Here is a 21368-nt window from a genome sequence, read left to right as displayed (position 1 = left end):
CTTGAGACAAGTATATAAAACGGTTGACTACTTTTCACACATCTGTATTATGTAAATTTAAGAATTTTCGTCATGGCTGGAGAGCGCACTTAAAGCGAGTTCTTGAAACAGCGAGCACTACTTACATGGAGCCCTTGGGCACTGTCATATTCAGGCCATCCAGCACAATATTTGGATTCTTGCCACCGCCATACATCTTATGGGCGCGCCTCACGCAGACGGCCTGCTGGCGGCGTGTCGCCAGCGTCGAGGGCTGTGAGATGAAGAGGCGACGGCGGGCGGCTAAATCGAGATCGCTGTTCGCCGTGGTTGCAGCTGCAGCTGGCGCCGTCGGAGGCACTCCATCGGCTTCGGCGTCCATATTTTATGCGCTGCTGTTGTCGTTGGCTGCAAATGTCGATACAGAAGCAAATCTATGTGAATATTGACGCACAGTTAGAAAATTGAAATAAAAACAATCACGAAAACTAAATTGGCGAACCTTATACACAGCAACGCTGTGCATTGACAAGGAAAGTGAATCGATAAGCACCACGCACATATATATGTATATATACATATGTATTTTTTATTTTTTTTTTATTTCTGTGTATGTAGCCAGAGCTATGGCCTGACATGACCCACGCAGCAGCTCGCGTAAATGAAGCCAACTCCCGAGCCCTTGGCTGCTGTCAATACACGTCTAACCCGGGCAAGCTCTAACCATTTGCCGCTCTTGTCACTGTTCTAGTATTTGTTGTTCTCTTTTTAGTGGCTATTTTTGCCAGTGCTACTGCTACTGATGCTGTTGCTGTTGCTGCTGCTGCTGCAGTTGTTTCACAGTTGATTAAACCAATTTTTGTATATGGCCAAGCTTGGGCAGTGCCGTGCAGTTAGCCCGTGATGGATATTGCTGCCATGTAGTGGCAGCTCAAAGTTGTTTTGGCCATTGCCAATTTTCTAACAGCCAGCGAAATGAAATTTTCAAAATGGCTGCAACCCGCTCGCTGACCTCCTGGCGGGCGAACAGCTATTTTGGCGCAAGTGCTCGAGCATTTGCCTTTTCCTATTCGTATTTGTATTCGCTTTCATTTTAATTTTCATTCTCATTCCCATTCCCGTTCCCATTCCCATTCCCATTCTCATTCTCGTTTCAAGTTGACATTTTGCTAATCGAAAATGCAGCAAACAATTTGCGAATTGCCGCTAAAGTTTCGCAATTATTTTGGCCAAACCTCAGGCAAAAATACAAAAACAAAAGAAGAGCCCACACAGCAAACGGAAAAAACCCCAATAAAACACAAAACAAAAAAGCAAAAAATATCCTAAGCTCCGTCTCATTTATTGATTTATTTCGCACTAACAATGGGCTGGCCAAATAAATAAAAATCAGCATAACAACAGCAAATAACTAACCAAAAGTAAACAACAACTGACGCCTTGTGGTTCGAGGCTGGGCTCGGTTTTGCTTTTGGTTAGCGTGGCTTTTTTCGGGACTCCCCCCCTCCCCGCCCGGTCTAGCACTCCGCCATGGGCCCCGACCCGCAGCCGTACCCCGGGCCGGCAGCAAGAAATAAACTTTCTTGATAAATGACTTCAATGTAATTAATTTCTGCTCAGCTCGCTTGCAGTGCTGGCAAAATTGTAAGCAGAAGTGTTGGGTGGGTTGCTGGTGGTGCGGCTTGGTGCGGCTCGCCTGGGCTTGTGCTGCTGCGGGGCAAGCTCATGAGCAATGGCCTGACCAAATGCTGTCACTGCAAATGTTCAACTAGGAGTCCTCCAGCCGCCCCTCCCCTCTGTCTAGCTCTAGTGCCAGTCTGTGGTAATACAAGTCAGAAGCTGCCCCGCAGCATTTCAATTAAGAAATATTGTTTAAACATGTAAGTAGTTGCCAGCTCCACACACGATAAGCCGAAGAGCCACCCCGACTATTGTATTCAAAGTATTGTTGCGAAATAATTACATTATTACGATTAAAGGCCAGCTTGCTCAGCTTGAGCTAAGTGAGCTATTAAAAGTCTAGAGCTAAACGAATGCATGAGTTGATTTCCGTATTGTCCTAAGACAATTGAATATAAATTGTTAAATGTATATGATGTGATGAAGAGATAAACAAATAATGATATCAACTCATTTCTTAGCTGTACATTGGCTCACCAAAAACCTTATTATACATACGCCCTGTGCTTCACTACAGCAATAGTTGGCGCTATAATTTCTCCGTTTGCTTCATAAGCCACAGCTCAACAAGCAGAGTCGTAATCTCATTTTTTTTTTCCATTGGCGGTGCAGACAAAGCAGTTGATAATCAAATATATAATGATATATGATAAATTAGTTTTCTCTGAAATTCACACCACATTCTGGTTAGTCGCAGAGTGTTTGATTGAGCTCGTACTTTCCATAATAACCGCTGACCTTTGCCTCCTCTCGATCGTGTTAGGGCCACCAATTAAAACTTTGTTTATCTTTATCATCTTCCAGACGGTCGCAGGAGCTCACAGGCTGATTGGTTCTAGCTGGGCACCACAGAAACCACAAATTTAATCAAACAACTCTGCAACTTAGTCCTGGCTGGAGCAACTACCTTGACCAAGCACAAATACAAAGCAAACAAGACACGTAGCAAATCTTTGAGTGGCTGCAAATTGCGAAAACAACAAAAATTCTGGTATGCAATATTTTTACCAAAAAGTAAATTGCCCACAACCAGAAACAAGAGTTTGGGAATGTGCTGGCAAACTAGGAATGTATTCAAAGAGAGGAAAGTATCTTTTATTGTAATAAAGCAGGGAACGGCACGTGAACAAACTGAAAGCAAGCAGACAGGCAGATCGGCAGGCCGGGGGAATGATGGGCAGTTGCCTTTGTTTGGGTCACGGAGAATCTTTTAAAGTTTTCACGTGCCTCTACCTAACAGTATCTATATCGGCTGCACAGATTTGTGTCTGCTCTCTATAATCTTTGTGGCTGGAATGCCGTACCTTTGGCTGCAGGAACAGGTGCCAACTTGGCAGGCAAGCGAAACGGAAATAAATAAAATCGCACACAAGGCTCGAGAGCGGGGCACTGGAGTGTGGGGCGCGGCAGCTGTGCACATGCATGAAAGGTAAAATATGCTTATAAATAACATACAAATACAGTCACACACATACATACTCACACTCACTCTCACACAGAAAGTTTGAAGTTCAGGTAACATAAAGAACTGCAAATTGTTGCGTGCTGCGATTGTATCTATCGAATGTGAGCATACAAAGGTATTTCCTGACAACAAATATAAACGCCGCAATAAAACGAAATACAGCAGCAGCAGCAACAACAAAAACCACAGCAAACCTGACGCGACAAAGAGAGTTCACAAGTTTTTCGAAGGCGAGGGGGACAAATAAAAAAAGTTGTAAAATGAAATGATTATCTGGTGCCTGCCGCCTGTCTAGCCGTACAAACACACGAATTTAGGCGCCTACGCACACACCTACGCATCTATCTCCTCAGGGATATCTATGACAAAAGTTCTGCTTCGGTTTTGTTTCTTTTCTTTCTTTCTCTTTGTTCTTTGTGTGTTCCAGGTAAATAAGTCTATAAAAGCCGAAACTCGTCTGCGGCATTGTTTATTGCAAATGCGAGTCACATATTTGTACAGCATTTGGTTTACTGCATTTATATGATGTGCCATATATTTATAGGAAATATTATGTAATATGTATGCGCCATGATCTGTGCGTTTATGGTGTCAACAGTAAATGTTTATCGTGCGCATAAACTTTGGGCCCCATCGAGATGTTAATCACGAGCAATCGCGGCAGAGTTCAGATCGAGGCTGCGATTCAAGGCTCAAATGAAATCAAGAAACAGTATAATAAAATAATATTATTTATAACTCTTGATACTTCGAGAGAGCTGAGCTTATCAGCTGTCAGCCAATTATCAAGTCAATCATAGTTGCTTTTATATAGAAATATATATTATTCCATTTTAATACGCCTCTAGGCCTCTAGTCTCACCCTAGTTGAGCAATGCTACGGCTTTACAGGGCTTATAGCTTGTCTGACCGCTGGTTTCATTTGCAATTGTCTTCCTGTAGGCAGGCGCCATTGGGTGCTTGCTGGAATGCAGCATTTGATTGCTATGGCAACTTGGCTAAGTCGCCGTAAATGCTCGACAATCTTGACCATAACTGCGCACAGTTTACGGCAACTATCAAATGGGTCAATGCCTCTATGTGGCGCGCACTTCTCGACTCGGTTCATTTACATAAAAAAACATTACGAAAGCAAAGAACTGAGGCAGCCCAGCAGATACAGCCAAACAAAAGTCACTTTTCGGCAAGTAATAAATATTTATATTTATTTTTGCACATACACAAAGCTATTGTAAGTTGTCGGTCCCTCTCTCCCTCTCTCTCTCTCCCACTTTCTCTCTCCATCTCTCTGATTGCACTCGCAACAAAATTTGCACAAAATTTTACGCACAATAAATTCAACAGCAAAGATCTGACGCCCAATGGCAAATGGAAAAAGAAAAGAAGGAAGAAACCGTTCATGTGTTAGTAATAGGCTAGTTCGAGAAGCTCTTACAAACATGGACAAATACACTCATTTGCACACACAAAAGAATTTACATAACAGCTAGTTTAAGGCAGGCATTCAGCAAAATATGTTTATCTGTTGCAAAGGTCATGGCTTTTCCTCAAAAATTACACAGAACAACAGTGTCAGTCTCTCGATTTCATATGTTCTTCTTTAATAATTTCTTTTTTTTTTTTTTTTGTTTTCGAAAAACACAAAACCAAAACAACATAAACTCATGAATAGGTAACACAATTTTCAGACCAGAAAGCATTCTACGTATGTAGCTCATCACTCGCTCAAATAAACACACACACACACACACACACACACACACACACACACACACAAACACACACACACACACACACACACACACACACACACACACACACACACACACACACACACACACACACACACACACACACACACACACACACACACACACACACACACACACACACATACACACACACACACATATACACACACACACACACACACATATACATACATAGACACACACAGATGTGCACATGTATAGATCATTTGTTAGGCTCGTTTTGGGTTTTGGGGTTTCTGTGGGTTGGTCGTTTGCCAAGCACATTTGTATTTAATGAAGCCTATTTTTTGGTTTTGTTTTTGCCTTTGCTCTGCTGGCAACATGAGCCGCAATTATTACGAGCCATTTGTTAGTAAATAATCATCGAAGCCTTGCCACGCGGCTCGTTTCAGTGAGATTTACGAGCAAATAATTTGCGCAATCGCTATTGAGGTGAACACCAGCTGCGGACTATAGCTATACGAAATACTTACGAGTGCTCGAAAACCCTTCATTCCAGTTTTATAAATGAAAAGTTTGCGCATAAATACAACAGCGAGCGGTGTCTATGTAGTGCCTAAGCTAATTAGCTGCAGAGAATTATGTTTTGCTAATGGAAAATTCAAGCAACGCCAAAAACATTTAAAGGGCAGAGACTAACGTAAACAATTTTCCTGATTGACAATCAATTAATGAGTAAGAAAGTTGTTGAACGCTTGAATAATGGCAGCTAGACAGAATTTGCCTTGCTGAAAAGTAAATCTGTGCATGAGAAAACTGCATCTGAGATGCAGGGCAAAACGGTATCGAACCACCCCTTTTTGTATTATTTGCCATTGGCTGGCTGCATTTGGCGCTGTAATGTTGATTAAGCCATTTCCAAAGGGAGCCGAACACTAGCATATGGTTGGGTAGTACATTCCCACACACACACACACAAGCCAATGCGCGCTGCCCACACACACACACACACACACATTTGGCAACTCGAACATATCGTTTTCCATTCACGTAGCATACTTTTATGCGTTTTGTAGTGTGGCGCAACATTGTTAACTTTGTGTTATTCTCTGCTTTCGCATTAGCTACACTGAACGAATTGAAATAGCCATTGCTGTTGTTGATTAATTGTAGGAAAATTAACAATTCATTTGCATAGTTTTCACATTTGTCTTATGAAGTGCCACACTATAATTAATCATATTTATGCCCCAACGACGAATTCAACTCGACTTTTTCTCTCAATGTTCTATTTGCAGTTCGTTGCTCATTTCTGACTGTCGAACCTCCCCGCCGACTCGCACACCGACTGATTCGAGCTGACTCAGCGCATTTGTTGGCACTGTTAATTGAAAATTGTGAATTCAAAATTCTAGTTTGCAGCTGCATAAGCAAACCCAATTGGTCAACTGCTAAATTGGACATCGATGCAATTGATTTGACACACAGTCGCCCGGGGCAAGTCTGGCGAGACCGTCGCGCTTCAGCTCTGTATACCAGATGCCCGAAAAAAGATATTTCGAGAACTATATCTGAGAGAAACTACAGAAAAAGATGATTTTTATTTCTGTTATTAGTTGAGCAAACACTTCAAGGTTTCAGATTAATTTTAATTACTGCGTAGAACAATATATTTTATGGCTGTCAATTAATTTTGTTTTTTACGCCACTTAGCTTAGATTTTTACTTGGCTTTAAATCATCTGTGCCTGAGCACTAATTGAATGGCACTTTTGTCTCTCAGCAAGCTTAGCAATTTCGTTAGAGCTACAATATATGTATATTTTTATAGCCCTCATTTGCGATAATGATAGCCAAACAGGCACTAAATAGTATCTTTAGGCTTGTAAATAACCAATTATCGTGCTAGGCTTGTTATTCACAAAACTGCCCCACACGTGGCTGGCAACTATTGCTGTTTTGGTCAGTCTAGACTTTGAAATCTATCGGTGAGCAAACAACTCAATGTCTCACAGCATTAGCAACAGTATCAAGATAATCAAACTAAATTACTAAAGTCAAGCTGTGGTCAAGGAACAAGCCACACACACACACACACACACACAGAGTCTCAGACACTTGTCAGTTGCAGCCTTCGAACTTATCCGAGTCAATCGAACAAAATGCAGGTTTTCAGAGCCAAGTCGAGTCAATTGAGTGATGCATGCACTTTGAGCAGCTGAAATTAGCAGCTTTATGTCAATTATTGGTATTGATTCAGCTGAGGATTAAGCAGCTTATGCAACATGCAGCGCATCGACTTTGAGCGCTCCACTCGAGAGTCAAGAGAGTTTGATGAGCTCAGGGGCAAGACAAGGAATGTGCATCCTCTCCCATGTGGACTCTGAGCAAACAGTAATTGTATTGAGGGAGAAAAAAACTGACGATTGCATAGCACTAGTCACTCATTGACTATAGCTGTGTGTGTGTGTGTGTGTGTGACTCGGAAAACAGGTTTCGTAAATCTAGCTACTAATTAACGTGCCTATTAGAGAACTGCCATAATACAAACGGCCGCAAAGGTCGTGCTCAGTCTCAGTGGAAAAACTATCTGGCATTCAAGTATTATAGTTTTATATTTATATATATACACATACAGATATAGATAGATTGTTATATGAGTAGACTAATGCCGCTTAAACTTGGCAGTGAATATTATTTTGCTGCCTGCTCGGCCAAATAACAACAAAGCAATGGCAACAACGACGTCAGCAGCAATATATGTATGTATGTATGTAGCTGTTGCAATGCCGTATCTAGTATGCAAATGATTGCAGCTTCGTCTATTACAAAATTGCATGTTACTCGCACGCACATTAGAAAACAGAACTCAAGTGCTTGCGACATGCAATGCAATGCAATGCAATGCAATGCAATAGCTCGCCATCTCCGTCTGTGTGCATCACAAGTTGAAGTTTATCTGGCCAGAAATTCAATTTCGAGTGCGCTATCCATGTGTAATTGGCTGGGGTCAGTTGGACAAGCGGCTGCAGCAGCTCTTTTGTTGCAACAACTGTGACATTAACCTTGCCACGCCCACTCACAAGACATAATCTAATAAGCACGTGCAGAGCCAGCCACAGAGCATAAAGGGCGTCGAAGACGACAGCAATGCGCACAACTGTGACTCGATCACAGTGACTGTGACTTGATCGCAGCTCCCTGTTTTTAGTTGATATCCTTGGCAAAGAAATAATATACATATATAAACTGGCTCAACTCTAGTTTGCCTCTACTACCAGATAATTAGTGATTGTTAGTTCCAGTAACTTGTTTCATTAATGTTAAAGGTCTTGCTCTTGATTGGACCGTAAAATGAATTGGAATTGATTGCTTCCAGATAAGTGAACTTTAATTACACAGTTATATGAATAAATTACATTTTTATTACATTTATTTGCGCGAATACTCATGCTACGAGACTTTCGCACTCTTTCAAGTTAATATTACTTTGTTTAACCCTGAAGTTCCGTATTTGACTGAGCTCTAGAGACTCTAAGTGCCTTGAACTTAGACCAGCTCAGACTACTCTCTGTGATTATTGAATCCCACTCCCTTTTCTACTTAGTTATTTTCTTTGCATGACAACAGCATAAATGAAATTCATCTGGTCTGAAATAATAATTTCTGTTTAAGCTTCCCAACTGAGAAAATGTCGTTCTATGAAAAGTAGTCACATTTTCCAAGAAATTGTCCAGTACTCGCAGTAATTCGATGAATAGTTTCCTTAGCAACTATCTAATTTCCAAGAATTGAATAAAATGAATCTCTGTTTTATGTAAAATATTATTTATATTCTGCCATTGGTGCTCATCTCTAATATTCAACAAGCTGTAGTTTTTATCAGACGCACACACAGGCAGGCAGGCACATTGAAATATTTATGTCTTTGCATATTTTACAGAGACATTTGCACTTGACAATAACAACAACAGCATCAACAACAACAACAACAACAAGTGCGAGAATCACTGCAGCAGGACCCTGACATGGATTAGCGGCAACAAGGGCAGACGTTGATGATGATGACGTTGACAATCGCTGCAGCAGCCGTAGCAGCAGCAGCAGCGACAGCAGAGGCGGGCACAGTGGGCAGGAGACTGTGAAAAGGACAAGCAGGAGAAGCAGCCTCGAGACGCTGGCGCCGTCATCAGCAGCAGCAGCATTAAAACATAAAGTGCATTGCGTCTGGCTTGGGCATGTTTCAGGTTACGTTTTGGGATTTGGTTTGCAATCGGAATTGGGTTTGTGGCCCCGAGGTTTGAGGGCAGCTGAAGGGCTTAGACAAGCACTGACATGTACATGGCAACACACAGACGGAGGCAGACACATCCACAGACAGCGCAGCGAAAGTGTTGCTGAAATTTGTGTGACAAGCGCAAGGCGAAGGCTGCAGCTGCTGTTGGCGGCAGAGCGGGGCTGAGCTGCGGCCCGCAACATACATACATGCCGGCATAGGTCTGGGAATAGCTGCGTCGCCAAATCGCTCCGACACCATCAGTCACTTACAGAAGTCAACAGACGGCACCAGCATCCAGCTCAACACAACAGAACAGAACAGAACGGAACGGAACAGAGCACAACACATCCCAAACAAAGCCTACGAAATGCATACATTTGAGAATTTGTTTGAAATCTATCAAGTATACGCCGCGTCGCGTCGCGTCGCGCTGCTGTGCTGTGCTGTGCGGCTGAAAAACCACGCATGCGATCCGAAATCAAGGCATAACCAACGCACTCAAGCAAAAGTCGAGATGGGAGCAGCATCTTCTTACGCCCAGCCACGTCTCGTGCTTAGCATTTATTTGCATATGAGCATGAAGGATGCCTCTGTGCCGCTGGCAGAGGGGGCGGATGCGAGGGGAGGGCGGGTATTTGTTTGTTTGCGCTTTTGTGTGAGTGTGTAAATATTTAAAGGCCTTTATTGCTTTCTTTTCGCAGTGCGCATCAGGGCAGGAGACAGACAGAAATGCTACGGCGAATTTAAAGCAAATTGCTTTTAAATATTTCAGAGCTGTGCAGAAATTTAAAAGGGCGCATTTAATTTAATTGTTTGTGTAAATTCTATGCATAAATATGAAATACCATAAATTGCAAAGAAATTTGCAAATGAATTGAAGCAATTTAACTAAAGTTCGTTTAACTTCTTGAATTCGAGCATCGTAATCATAAATAAAGAATAAATATATTTGGCACATTTAATTGCCCGATGGAAGACAATAAAGGGGCGCAAGTCAAACGCATGACAATATCGCAATCAAAGGCAATAAAATAAAATATATGAAATTCATTTGGCTTTTGTCCACTTGCATTTCGCACAGATGGCGCTGCCTGAACCATAACAAACAATATTTGTGCAATGAACAAAAATATTTGTCGCATTTATTTTGCTGCGGCCAATTGCAGAAACTCTGATTTACATGGACCCGCACGGGGCGACAAGCGGCTGGCAGAGCCAATAAAAAAGGGTCATTTAAATATATGTTATGCTAGCGCACAATTCACCTATTTTGCTGGCAGGAATTCATGGTTCAGTTTTGTTTATTTATCGTTTTGTATATAAACAATGAAATCTAGTAATTAACAGCAGCATGGCAGCAACAACACAGCGATATTTAGTTTGTTGTTAAATACATAATCTGAGATGGCCAGCAACAGAGCTTTCAAGGTTTTTGAACAAGCATCCAGCTAAATTTCGCATTCAGTAACAATTAACAATTAAAAACCAAAAACCAAAAAGCGAAAACAACAACAAATAGCAGAGAAACGCGCTGTGATTGCATTTAACTCGGTTTTACAGTTGAGCAAATTGCAGTGAGACCCACCGCTGACTGTGGTGCAGCGGTTACGCTTGCAAGTTTCACATTTCAGTCGGCACCTCTTTAGCGTCTTCTGCTGCTTCTTCGTTGGATTTTTTTCTGCTGCTGCTTCTTGAATTTTATTTTATTTTATTTTTTTCGTTCGAGTTTTTACCTAGGTCTAGTCATGCTGTCTCAGCGCTTAGTCAGGTTTTGTTTGCTCGCTTGCGTCTGTCGTGAGTAATCGTAAACTGATTTTAGTTTTTATTTAATTTCGTATACCCTGTAGCTATAAAAGTGGTTCAAAAACAGGTATGCTCAATGCGAGGAGTGAAGGTCACAGTGAAGATAATATACAACAATTTATTGATGCATCTCTTCTTCATGCAGTTCACTTCACTTCCCAATTATTCCCTTCACTTTCAGCGCTTCATTAAATATACCCGAATTAATATTTTCTAGAATTTCTTTAGCCTCAAACAGAGTATTTCTCGTTAAGGCACTAAAAAAGAATTCGTTTTCTGGGAACTTTTTGTAGCACGTATAAAGAAAAACCCCAAAGCTGGCATTGCTAGAATTTCGCCTCTGCCATAAGCCGCTTTTGGCCAACTTCAGCACTTGAGCAAGCTATCAACTGGAAACATATAAAGTTCGTACACAATTGCGAAGCAGTATTCGCTATGACTTAGTGGCTTAAAAAGTCATCTATATGTTGCTCCGCTGGGTTACGGTTTAATTTCAATATAAAATGCTTCTTGATTATTTAAATGAAATCACGGCGTTTGGCGTCCCACTCCCACACATACACACACGTATGTATTTGCATGCATGTCATATGGAGCTCAGCGTGGCAATAAAAAAATGTTTCAGACAACCTTTTGAAATAGTATGCAAATAAGACGGGAGGCCCTGTGGAAAAAGTGCGTTGCACAGCCGAATGAAAATCGGCTACATATGGCTGTTTATATGCAAATATTACTTTTACATATGTACGCAAACATTTGGCAATTACTCGACGATGTCGCTGTTGTTGTTGCCGCTGTGGTTGCTGGCCTGCGGCCTGCGGCGGGCTCGCCTCAGTTGTTTGTCTATTTGCAGCTGTGAAGAGGGCCCAAATGAAAAAAATGAAGCTCACTTGAATTTTTTTTGAAAATTTTCAATTTAAATTGTGATTAAATTTTGCACGCCCCAATGCAAAAGTCGCGTCTATCACGCTGCATATTTACAGAAAAAGAAGTATATATATATTTATTATGTGTGTGTGTGTGTGTATTTACGGATATCGCGCATCAAGTGCAGACTTCTGTGAAGTTTGTGTCAAATCCCATCTAGACTCTGTCCTCAGTCCTCCCCCACGTCCCGCATCGACCACTATTTGTCATGCAAATTTATTTTCGATTACTTGTTACCAAAGATTTGCTTCAGATTATGCAAATGTGTCAAACGTCTCCCCACGCTCACGCACACGCACAGTCTCACGCGAGCTGAGGTGGTGGGCGTGGCATTGTGCTGCCTTACAAGTGGCTTATTACTCTTAGTGGTTGTCGTTGTCGAATAAATGCAAAAACTTTGCATATTTTCATGCAAACGAATTCGCTTCGTCTCTCTTCTTCTTTTTTTTAGGCATAAAAAAATATGACTTGGAAAATCTATTTTCGCATTCACTGATTGTTTATCGCTCAGGCTATTGATTCCGCATTGATTCGAGGGTGAGTCGTCCTTTACTTTCCCACTTCACACATTCACCCACAGTCCTTAGACTGTTATAAACATTTGCATAATTTCGGAAGCAGCCGTTTTGTATATATTCTGCATTATTTAGAATTATAAAACTTTAATATGAATGAAAATGATTTTTATTAATGTTTAGACAGCAGATCGAGGCAGAAGAATAGATAAAAGGTATTCAATAATTTTTATAAATATATTTTGTAACTATTTTATATAGGATTTAAGTTCGACTGAATGTATGAAAAGTTCAAATTGAGAATTTTTTATTTATAGCTTAAATATAAATAATAAAAAAATATATCATAATTACAATGCAATTACTATGGTAATATAATTTCCCAGCCTACATTGCTAGGGCATTAAAACATTTAAGGGTTAAATCAAATAAATAAATTTAATATATATCATTGCAGAAATTGCGTAAAATGCAATTTGTACGTTTGGGCAACAAACAAAAAATAGGAAAAAAGAAAAAGCCTTTTACTTTCTTTTTTACCAATTAATTTTGTTTTATTTTATATTTGGTTGACTATTTTTATTGGCGGTTACCTTTGGACGCTGTCATTTTTATACATTTTATGTGTGGTCTTTTTAATTGAATAATTACAAATATATATATAGCGAGAGATACGCATGAATTCGTTAAAATCATTCCGTGCTCTGTTTTTTTAAACACATACATATATGTACATGTGTGTGTTTTATTTCCTTTTGTGGGTTAACTCTGCTTGCATAGCTTGTAAATCAATTGCCTTTGCAGGGACATCCGTATGGCAATAAATAAAACGAATGATCCAAATGTTGAATCGCCTTCCCAAAACTCAATAAAAATCATTTACCGGCAAATGTGTTGACAGTAGTAGTCCATGCCAATTGCTGTCAGCGTGGATACAAAAATAAAATTTCGATTTTCGGAATGCAATGCAATTACAAAAGAAAGTAAATAAATGAATTGATAGCAATATATACATATACATATATATACGTGCACATATAGGTACATATAATATAAAGAGCATTTAAATATATTTTAGCTGCATTGCATTAATTTCAGCTCAAAAGCCTGAATAAGTGCTAAATGTCAAATGAATTTTATTGCCATTGGCTGACTCGGAATACTGTGAATACACTCAAACAGTCAGAACGAATGAGTGCACACGCGAATAGTCACGAACTAATTACAAATTTTGGTGCTTCAATTAGCTGCTGACAATTATCCAAATTATTTCAATTTGACACTCAAATTTAGTTTAATAATTGAAAATAAATTGTGCACAAATTTTTTAATATTCATTACACGGTTTGAATACAATTTCGGCATTTAATGTCCTCTTAATGCTCCTGTGCCATATAATTTAAACTTTAATGTGCAATTCTTGGCAGCTAATCACCGCTTAAATGGTGGTGGTTATACGTCTGTTAAAGACTATATAAAGTTTAAGTTTATCGAACTGATTCTCTAGTTTTTTGAGGAGTCCCTGTCTTCAACACTAGACTTTAGTTTAATTCGATTCATATATATTATATTAGACTTCATTTCTCCACCTTTAATTTGATATGCTCTGAATATATATAGGTCACTCAAAGCCCCATCAGCTAAAATTTGAAAAGTGCACACACGTAATGTTGCTCGCAACGGACGTACAAATTACTATGTAAATAATGCAAATTAAAAAGCATCGACACATCGTATAATCAACAGAAATTTCACATCAGAGTGACTTGTAAGATGCAAAGTCGGTTCGTTATACTTAAGTCCCGCAATGACAAAATATTGCGGCGATAAATTAAAATCGAAATTCATAGCCAACAATGGGCAAAAGTTTTGCTTTCATTATTATTATTGTTATTATTATTATATATACATTTTTTTAAAAACATTCTTATCGGGCAATAATGCTTAACGTTTTATTAAGTGACTCAGTCAAAGCTGTGAGCATTTTTCTGCAATTCATGTGAAATAATTAAATGAGGCGAACTGGTCACAGGCCTTGGCCAAAAAGAAGGCGGAAAGCCAAAGAAAACAAAATTCTAAAAGAACCAAAACATTAGGCAACGAATGAATGTTCTATTAAATTGAACGTAGCTGAAGTGGAATATATTAGACATAATAAATGATTCTTATAATTGAACTTAATGGTAGCTGCTATATTATTTTTTATTTATTTATTTTTGTGTGAACACAACAATTGTTGTTTATTAACTGAGATTCAATAAACAAAATCATATATAAACGAGTTTTGTAGAGTATAGCAAAAGCATTTTATTTCAGTTCTTGATTTGCAAAATAATATTACTTGAGTGTTATTAAGTGAGCTAGCTCCCTCAATGAAATATTATAATGCTGTTTGCCTTCTTCACGCCTCAATGTGTGCGGAATGTGCTTTGCACACATTGAACTGCACAAATGCCGCATAATCGTTACGTAATCTATTAATTAAATTAGTATGAAATAACGCGACTCTAACGGTGCTTAAATTTGCGTTCGTTCTTTAATTTGACCCTTTTTGGTTTTATGTTTTGGGTGCGTAAAAATGTTTCAGGTTTTTGCCTTTTCGAAATGCCATAAGCGAGCATAATGCAAACGGGCCAAAAGAGCAGCCAGCATTGGGCCAACTTGCGGTTTGCGGTTTCAATTGCGCCAAGTAATGTGGTTGCCGCAACTGTTGTTTGCATTGCTGTTGTTATTATTAATGCTATGCTTGTTGTTGTTGTCGTCGTTGTTGTTGTTGTTGTCGTTGTTATTGTTGTTGTCGCTGTTGGCATAGTAGTTGCTCTCATTGTTGCGGTTTGTGTATAAACCGAAAAGGTTAAGTGGCGTGCTTAAAGCAACGAATTAAATCATTATAAATCACTCGGAGACAAGCGAAGACACAGATACAAACGCATGACCAGGCCTCGGCCTTTGTGTGGAGTTCAAGGACTGACAACGACCTACGAAGAGCGTTTAATATACATGCACAAAAATATATAAATATATATATGTATATACAATATTTATCAATAAGGCAAAAGTACTTTTCGCATTGTTCCATTCAATTATAACTGGGAAGTCTCTCTGCAGAGTTCGATTAAAGCATTGTGACCTACTCACAATACCCTTCGCAGAGCAACTAATCGTCGTGCACATGCAGAGCTACCACATACAGATGTAGCTGTATGGCAGTAACAGGCTTATTAAATACAACAACAACAACACGTGGCTACAACAGACAAGAAGCAAAGAGAAACAAGTTATTGGGCTTGCAGTGCACCAGCTATAAGATACCCTATAAACAGAAGAGGAAAATTCTGAAAATTTTCTATTTGGAAATAAACTCGACATTTTTAAGTAATATTATATGATCTATTTCTTTTGATGAACAAATAAAGCAACAATACAACCAGAGCGAACTACTTATAGACTACAGGGTATACAAAACATGAGCAGCAAATACCCACGCCAGATAAGTTAAGAAGCAGCAAACTATGCATTGTCTTCCAATTCGAGTTTGACTTCGACTTCGACTTCAACAGCGACTGCGACGTCGACTACGACTGCGACTGCGGCTTCGAAATTAGCTTCAGCTTCAGCTTCAGCTGAGTTTGCATTTTAAAGCGGTTGCTGCTGACCTTGAGCTGCATAATTGAATTGGAGCAGGTCGTTGACGATGCGCTGGTTCTTGTTATTGTCTTTGTTGTTGTAATGCTGTGCATTTACATTTTTGCGTTGATATCATCCTTGAGTTTGCAGTGAGATTTCGCAAGGCTCTGCCGCCCTTTTACAACCACCGAAATATATTGTGGTTGGGGCTTTACGCTCTCTTACCTGTTCTTAAATATGCAGCTGCCTGGCGCTAGTTATTGTTGCAGGTATTATAGCTTTTGTTGCTGCAAACTATATGTAAACAAAATACTTTTGTTGCTGCTGCTGTTGCTGTTGCCGAGTAACTTTGGCGCGTTTTGTGTTTGCAAAGTCAACAAACGCAAAGAACACGTTTGCTTTTAGTTAACCAGTTTTGGCAATGGCCAAAGATTGCGATTGAGCAAAAGATTGAGACAGGCACACGCGCACACATAGACACAGGCACACACAGCGCGGTGGAGCGACACTAATACACGCAAACAAACTAGACAAACTTTGCGCATGCGAAATGTGAGCGTTGCTTATGTTATTATTATTGTTGTTGTTGTTGTTGCTGCTGCTGTAGCTGTTACTGATTTTTTTTTTAAATCTTTTACTCGCGTAATTAGCCAACAGCTTAAGCCAAAGATTGAGCCACAATGGGACAAAGCAACAACTAATATAGGCGGACACTTGGCTTACTTAGCTGACTCATTCGTTTACTGACCAGTTAACACGTTCTTATTACTTTGAATTTGCACCTGCCGCTAATCGATGTCGATCGTCGATCCGATTCGAATCGATTTGATTTTGCATAAGCCGCCTATTCACTGCGAGTTCTTTGTAGCCCGATGCCAGAAACGTTTCCGCGTGTTGTTGCCAGAGCCAGCGACGATTTAAAACTGAATATCAAACCGAACGCTGATTTGCGCTGACAGATCCGACAGTATGGCTAGAGCAGCAGAGCGACGTCGCCGTCGGCGTCGGCGTCGGCGTCGGCGTCAGCGTCGTTGAGTTAACAAAGCTGTCTAAGCGCTCCGTTCAAAAGATCAAATTGTAAGTGGTCTGCCTTCTGCAGCAACTGAGCACTTGCTCACTTGCTCTTGGCAAACACTTGATTCTCCGGGTGTGCGTCGTGACTAAACCAGCTGTTCGAGTGCTTTCGGCGAGTTAGAGAGTGAGAGCGAGAAAGACAGTGAGAGCAAAGCTCGTTTAGCTTTGATCACTTAAGCAAGCTTACAGCTCGGCTTAGCTTTGAGTGTGGTTGCTGTCTTCGCTAAATAATTAAAAGTGAACAATAATGGATAAATGAATTTATAAAATGTTTTTTATTTTAAATTAAATAATAATTGTGTAGCGTTTTGAAATTAATTATCAATTGTAAATTGTTATTGGAGCTTATTTAATCACTCCTTTGTTATTATCAGAATTCCATTATTACTATCCATCCTCTCAACCGGCATCATTATTGTTATTTCAATAATAGATTCTGCTCTTAATTGGCGAAATTCTTAAGCTTATCTTACCTGCTCTATATCTTCAAGGATATTCAATAATTTCTCAAGTAGTTTTCCTTCTACCCTTTACGGACCGTCTTTGTGCATTATACAAAGCAGCTTTTCCCATACAAAGAAGATATTGTTGCTTGCACTCTAGTTTATGTATTCAGTATAGTTGAGGCATTAGACAACCGGGGCATCAGCTTAAGTTATCTATTGTAGCAGCAGTAAGTAGCACTGACAACACTCTGCGCCATTTGTATGGCAGCTTTGGTCAGCTCTGTTCCGAGTCCTTGGCGAGACGGCACCGTGTCACAGCCAGGCAACCTTTCACTGCCAGCACTGCGAGCATCGCTGCCCACGCACTCCCCGCACTCCCGTGCTCCACACTCAATGTCGCTTTTGTCATTGTCAAGAGCTGGCAGCCTTTTCAGGCTCCCAGGTATTCAGTAATAGCTTGGCTACGCTATCTTGGCACCTACTTGCCCCATGTATCTACAGCTCACATGCCTGCCTCGCCTCCCCCACCTCCGCCCTCGCCCGCGCTGGCAAGCTGGCCTGGCCGGGTCACAATCGTCTGACATGTGCACGTCTTTCGCTTTGGATGCGAGAAATGCTAAAATGAATTGCCGCTTTTGTAAAGATTTCTTGCAGCTGCTTCTTCTGGCTGGATTGCTGCATTGCTGCTGCTGCCCCATGTTGCAGCTAGCACCTTGGCAGAGCGAGCGCTTGTGTAACAAGTTACACGTGCATGTTTTCAACAATGTCGCCATTTCAGTTTCCGTTTCCGTTTGACGTCCTTTGGATAGACCATGCAAAACATTGAGCTTGCAGCTCTGCGATGCTTTTGTTGCATGTCTCCTCGGCAATCGCAATGTTGCAGATAAATTTCAAGCACAAACACACACACAGAACTTGAGCTGCTTAAGTGTCTACAAAATATTTGTGCATCGTTTTAACCTAGATAAGCACAAGCAACATAATCCAGGCCAGAAGTCTCCCGCCTCCCGCCTCCCACTCGCTCGCTCTCATTGCTGGCATTTTTCCCAGGCCGAGATTCCCGAGTTGCCGCTAATGAAGTACGAGGCATGCATTGAGAATGCCTTGATCAAATGATGATGATATGACAACAAGCCTCCAGCCCATTGCATCCCCTGCATCCATGGCAATTGGGCATTGTTTTCTGAGCTTTATTCAGCTGCAGATGCTGCTGCTGCTGCTGCTGCTGGTCTTTAAGGGCCGAAGCTTGGATATATTTTTGGTGCATTTATCTTGTGTCCACTTTTGAGTGCAATTTTCAGAAATAAATTTTACCCAACGGTGCAATTTTCGTGCTAACAAATTTATGTGCCCAACAATTGATTTTCCAGTTCAATTTCGACTGCTGCAACGAATACAGCTCCGGACCGAACGCAAACGAACCGCAAGGTGCAAACTGTAAAAATAATGCCCGGAAAAATGAAGAGACGTCGAACGACTGCCAGACTGCCTGACTGCCTGGGTGAATGCCTCACCGCCTCGCCGCCTCGCCGCCTGACTGCCTGACTGGTTCGCTGGCTGGCAAGGCGTCGCGGACCAAACACTGCGCCACTTCATAAAATATGAAATTAGATTTGCAAGTACAGCAGCAGGACAACGAGCCAGTGGTAAAAGGATGTGCATACATATAGCTTGTTGCAGGATTAACAAAAAAAGAATGCGGAGAAACGAGCTGAAGCACAGCAAAAAAGGGAATAGAAAACCAATCGTCAGAGAGTGAGCGGAGTCAAAAGGTCATGCCAGAGAGGCAGCGAAGCGACCACCGTTGACTCAAATGGCTTGACATTCGATCAAAAGTTCGACGGAAACAGCAGCTAAAAGCAGGTTAAGCCAGCTGCTTAGGCCAGAATGGCCAGGATATACGCTTTTGGCGGAACCCAAATGGATTAGTATTAGTTTTGTTCAGCTTGATTGTTGCAGCGTTTTAAGTAAGACTCTATAGCACAGTGAGCTCTAAGCCTTAACTAATGAGTGGGACATGCATAATATAGTGTTGTAATATTATAATATATTATATCATATTTATTTTATAGAATAACAAAGTAATGCATATAAATGCAATCATTTTAAGCGCTTTGTGAGAATACGGGCCAGAGTATGATGATTATAGGAGGAGAACAATGTAGATAACTTCCTCGGAATTTGTTCTCTCGTCTACATTGTTCTCCGCCTATAATTATCCAACTCTGGTCTTATTAATAGACATGTTCGTAAATGTATAAATAAATGCTGTTCTTAGTATTTATTTGCATATGAATAGCTCAAATATTTTAAGACATTACAAATTTCTCGAAAATGTGGGAGATCGAATATTAGCGAGATGTATGAGGAGAGATGTTTTTTGTATATATAAATAAATAAAAAGCAGATCTATTCTAAAAATCTTTATGGAATCAGAATTTAATTTCATTCTGGAATAATTTCCCAAATTCGTATACTTTATACCGCAATTCATAAAAATTTCATCAGACATGCAGCATGTGCTATACAAAGCTTTGAAGTTAAGTCCACAGTTCGGTTTGTCGTCAATGCCCGACGGCTGCAATGATTTGTAGCGCATTTGGCAGCGCTCGAGTAGGAAACAGGATGAGAAGCGGTTTTAACAGCAGGACCACGACACACAAATACCAAGCGCAATGCGCGGCTAATGCCGCTTAATAGTTTTTACATTTTTTGCAGAGCTCTTTGGTCTTTGTCCAGAACGAGAGCCGTGGCTGGAGGGCGAGCGGCGAGTGCGCAGGAGCTGGCAGGATATGCTGACTTAACTGATTCGTTTCTTTTTGCTATTTCTCGCATTAAAATCGAGCGCTATGCTCAATAGCTGGAAAATGTAAATCCCATTGAGTTCGCTCGCTTTTATTTTACGCTTTTTCTTTTCTTACTTCGCTTTCTCTGTTTCTTTGCTCTCCATTCTGCTGCTAATGCAACAAAGGCGTGGCTGTGGCTGTGCCACGCTTTGGCTGCAATTGTGGCCGAAATGTCTTCATTGCTTTGATTTTCAATTCGATTGCATTTAAGTCGAGCCCCGGCATAAGCTGCGCGTGTCGAATAAGGAATTTATTATGCCTGTCCGGACTCTCGTCTATTTTCGGTCGATTTATATAGACAATTTATGACGATGATTTATGAGTGCAGTGCCTTTGTGGCAACATCAACGGAGTGCCACAAACACAATTTGTGCGCTTATCAATATATATATATATATATATAATATGTATGACTGTATCTGTGCATGCATATGAATAATAACAAGGCAGCATGGAAACAGCTTTGTCGCATGATAATTTTGCAGGGCAACTGAAGGTATATTGACTGTGACTCGTAAAGAGTCTGCTCAGAAATGACGTCATACTACCAGCAGCTGATAGACCATGTCACTTGAATTTGCCTATAACTCTCATTCACATTGGTCTCGGCAGAGTATTCGTGCTTCGTTCGTGACGTCGGCGTGTTATTGTGCTTATTGGTTGGGCAGCAGCCACAAAGTTGACACCTCAGACAACTACCTGCTCAAGCCCCTCAAGTACATAACACAGTGACAACGACAACGACAACGACAATAACTTTGTCTGACAACAATCAATCAATATTTATGTCCTCAGGCGTTTAGCAGCTAGCCGTCTTACTTGTGTGTGTGTGTGTGTGAGTGTGTGGCTGCACGTGTGTGGGTGTCCCTCTTATTCTGGCCACCCCTCTCTCCAACTCTCTCATTCTCTCTATGCTCTTGTGTTCGTGGGTGTCTCTCTACTTATGTAAATCGTGTGTGCATATGTGTGTGTGTGTGTGTCTTGACGCAGCTGTGCTTTGTTCTTGTTATTGTTGC

At 40.6% G+C, this 21368-nt stretch overlaps 1 protein-coding gene and 1 long non-coding RNA gene across 3 annotated transcripts in view; one reads left to right on the top strand and one right to left on the bottom strand.

Annotated features, from left to right (window-relative positions):
- The window catches only part of osy (ABC transporter oskyddad), a 48579-nt gene extending 31629 nt beyond the window's left edge, over positions 1 to 16950 (bottom strand). Inside the window, exons 1-3 of one of the 2 annotated variants that reach the window (XM_018113514.3) lie at positions 16735 to 16941; positions 16212 to 16280; positions 126 to 387 (exon numbers count right to left, since the gene is read on the bottom strand). In XM_018113514.3, coding sequence (XP_017969003.1) covers positions 126 to 361 — 236 coding nt within the window. In that variant the 5' untranslated portion in view covers positions 362 to 387; positions 16212 to 16280; positions 16735 to 16941. Of the gene's footprint in view, positions 1 to 125; positions 388 to 16211; positions 16281 to 16734 lie in introns of both variants that reach the window. The other variant, XM_018113515.3, reaches the window with a different exon arrangement.
- On the top strand, positions 8485 to 10017 carry LOC149092229 (uncharacterized). The gene is made up of 2 exons (XR_016196228.1): positions 8485 to 9745; positions 9816 to 10017. It is a non-coding gene; the product is annotated as an uncharacterized LOC149092229 (long non-coding RNA).
- Positions 16951 to 21368: the final 4418 nt, after the last annotated feature.

Source organism: Drosophila navojoa, chromosome 2, assembly GCF_054131105.1.
Source record: "Drosophila navojoa isolate 15081-1374.11 chromosome 2, UAZ_NAV_1.0, whole genome shotgun sequence".
NCBI classification, from domain to species: Eukaryota; Metazoa; Arthropoda; class Insecta; order Diptera; family Drosophilidae; genus Drosophila; species Drosophila navojoa.
The sequence above is the reverse complement of the archived record's forward strand: the minus strand, read 5'-3'. Positions and strand labels throughout refer to the sequence as shown.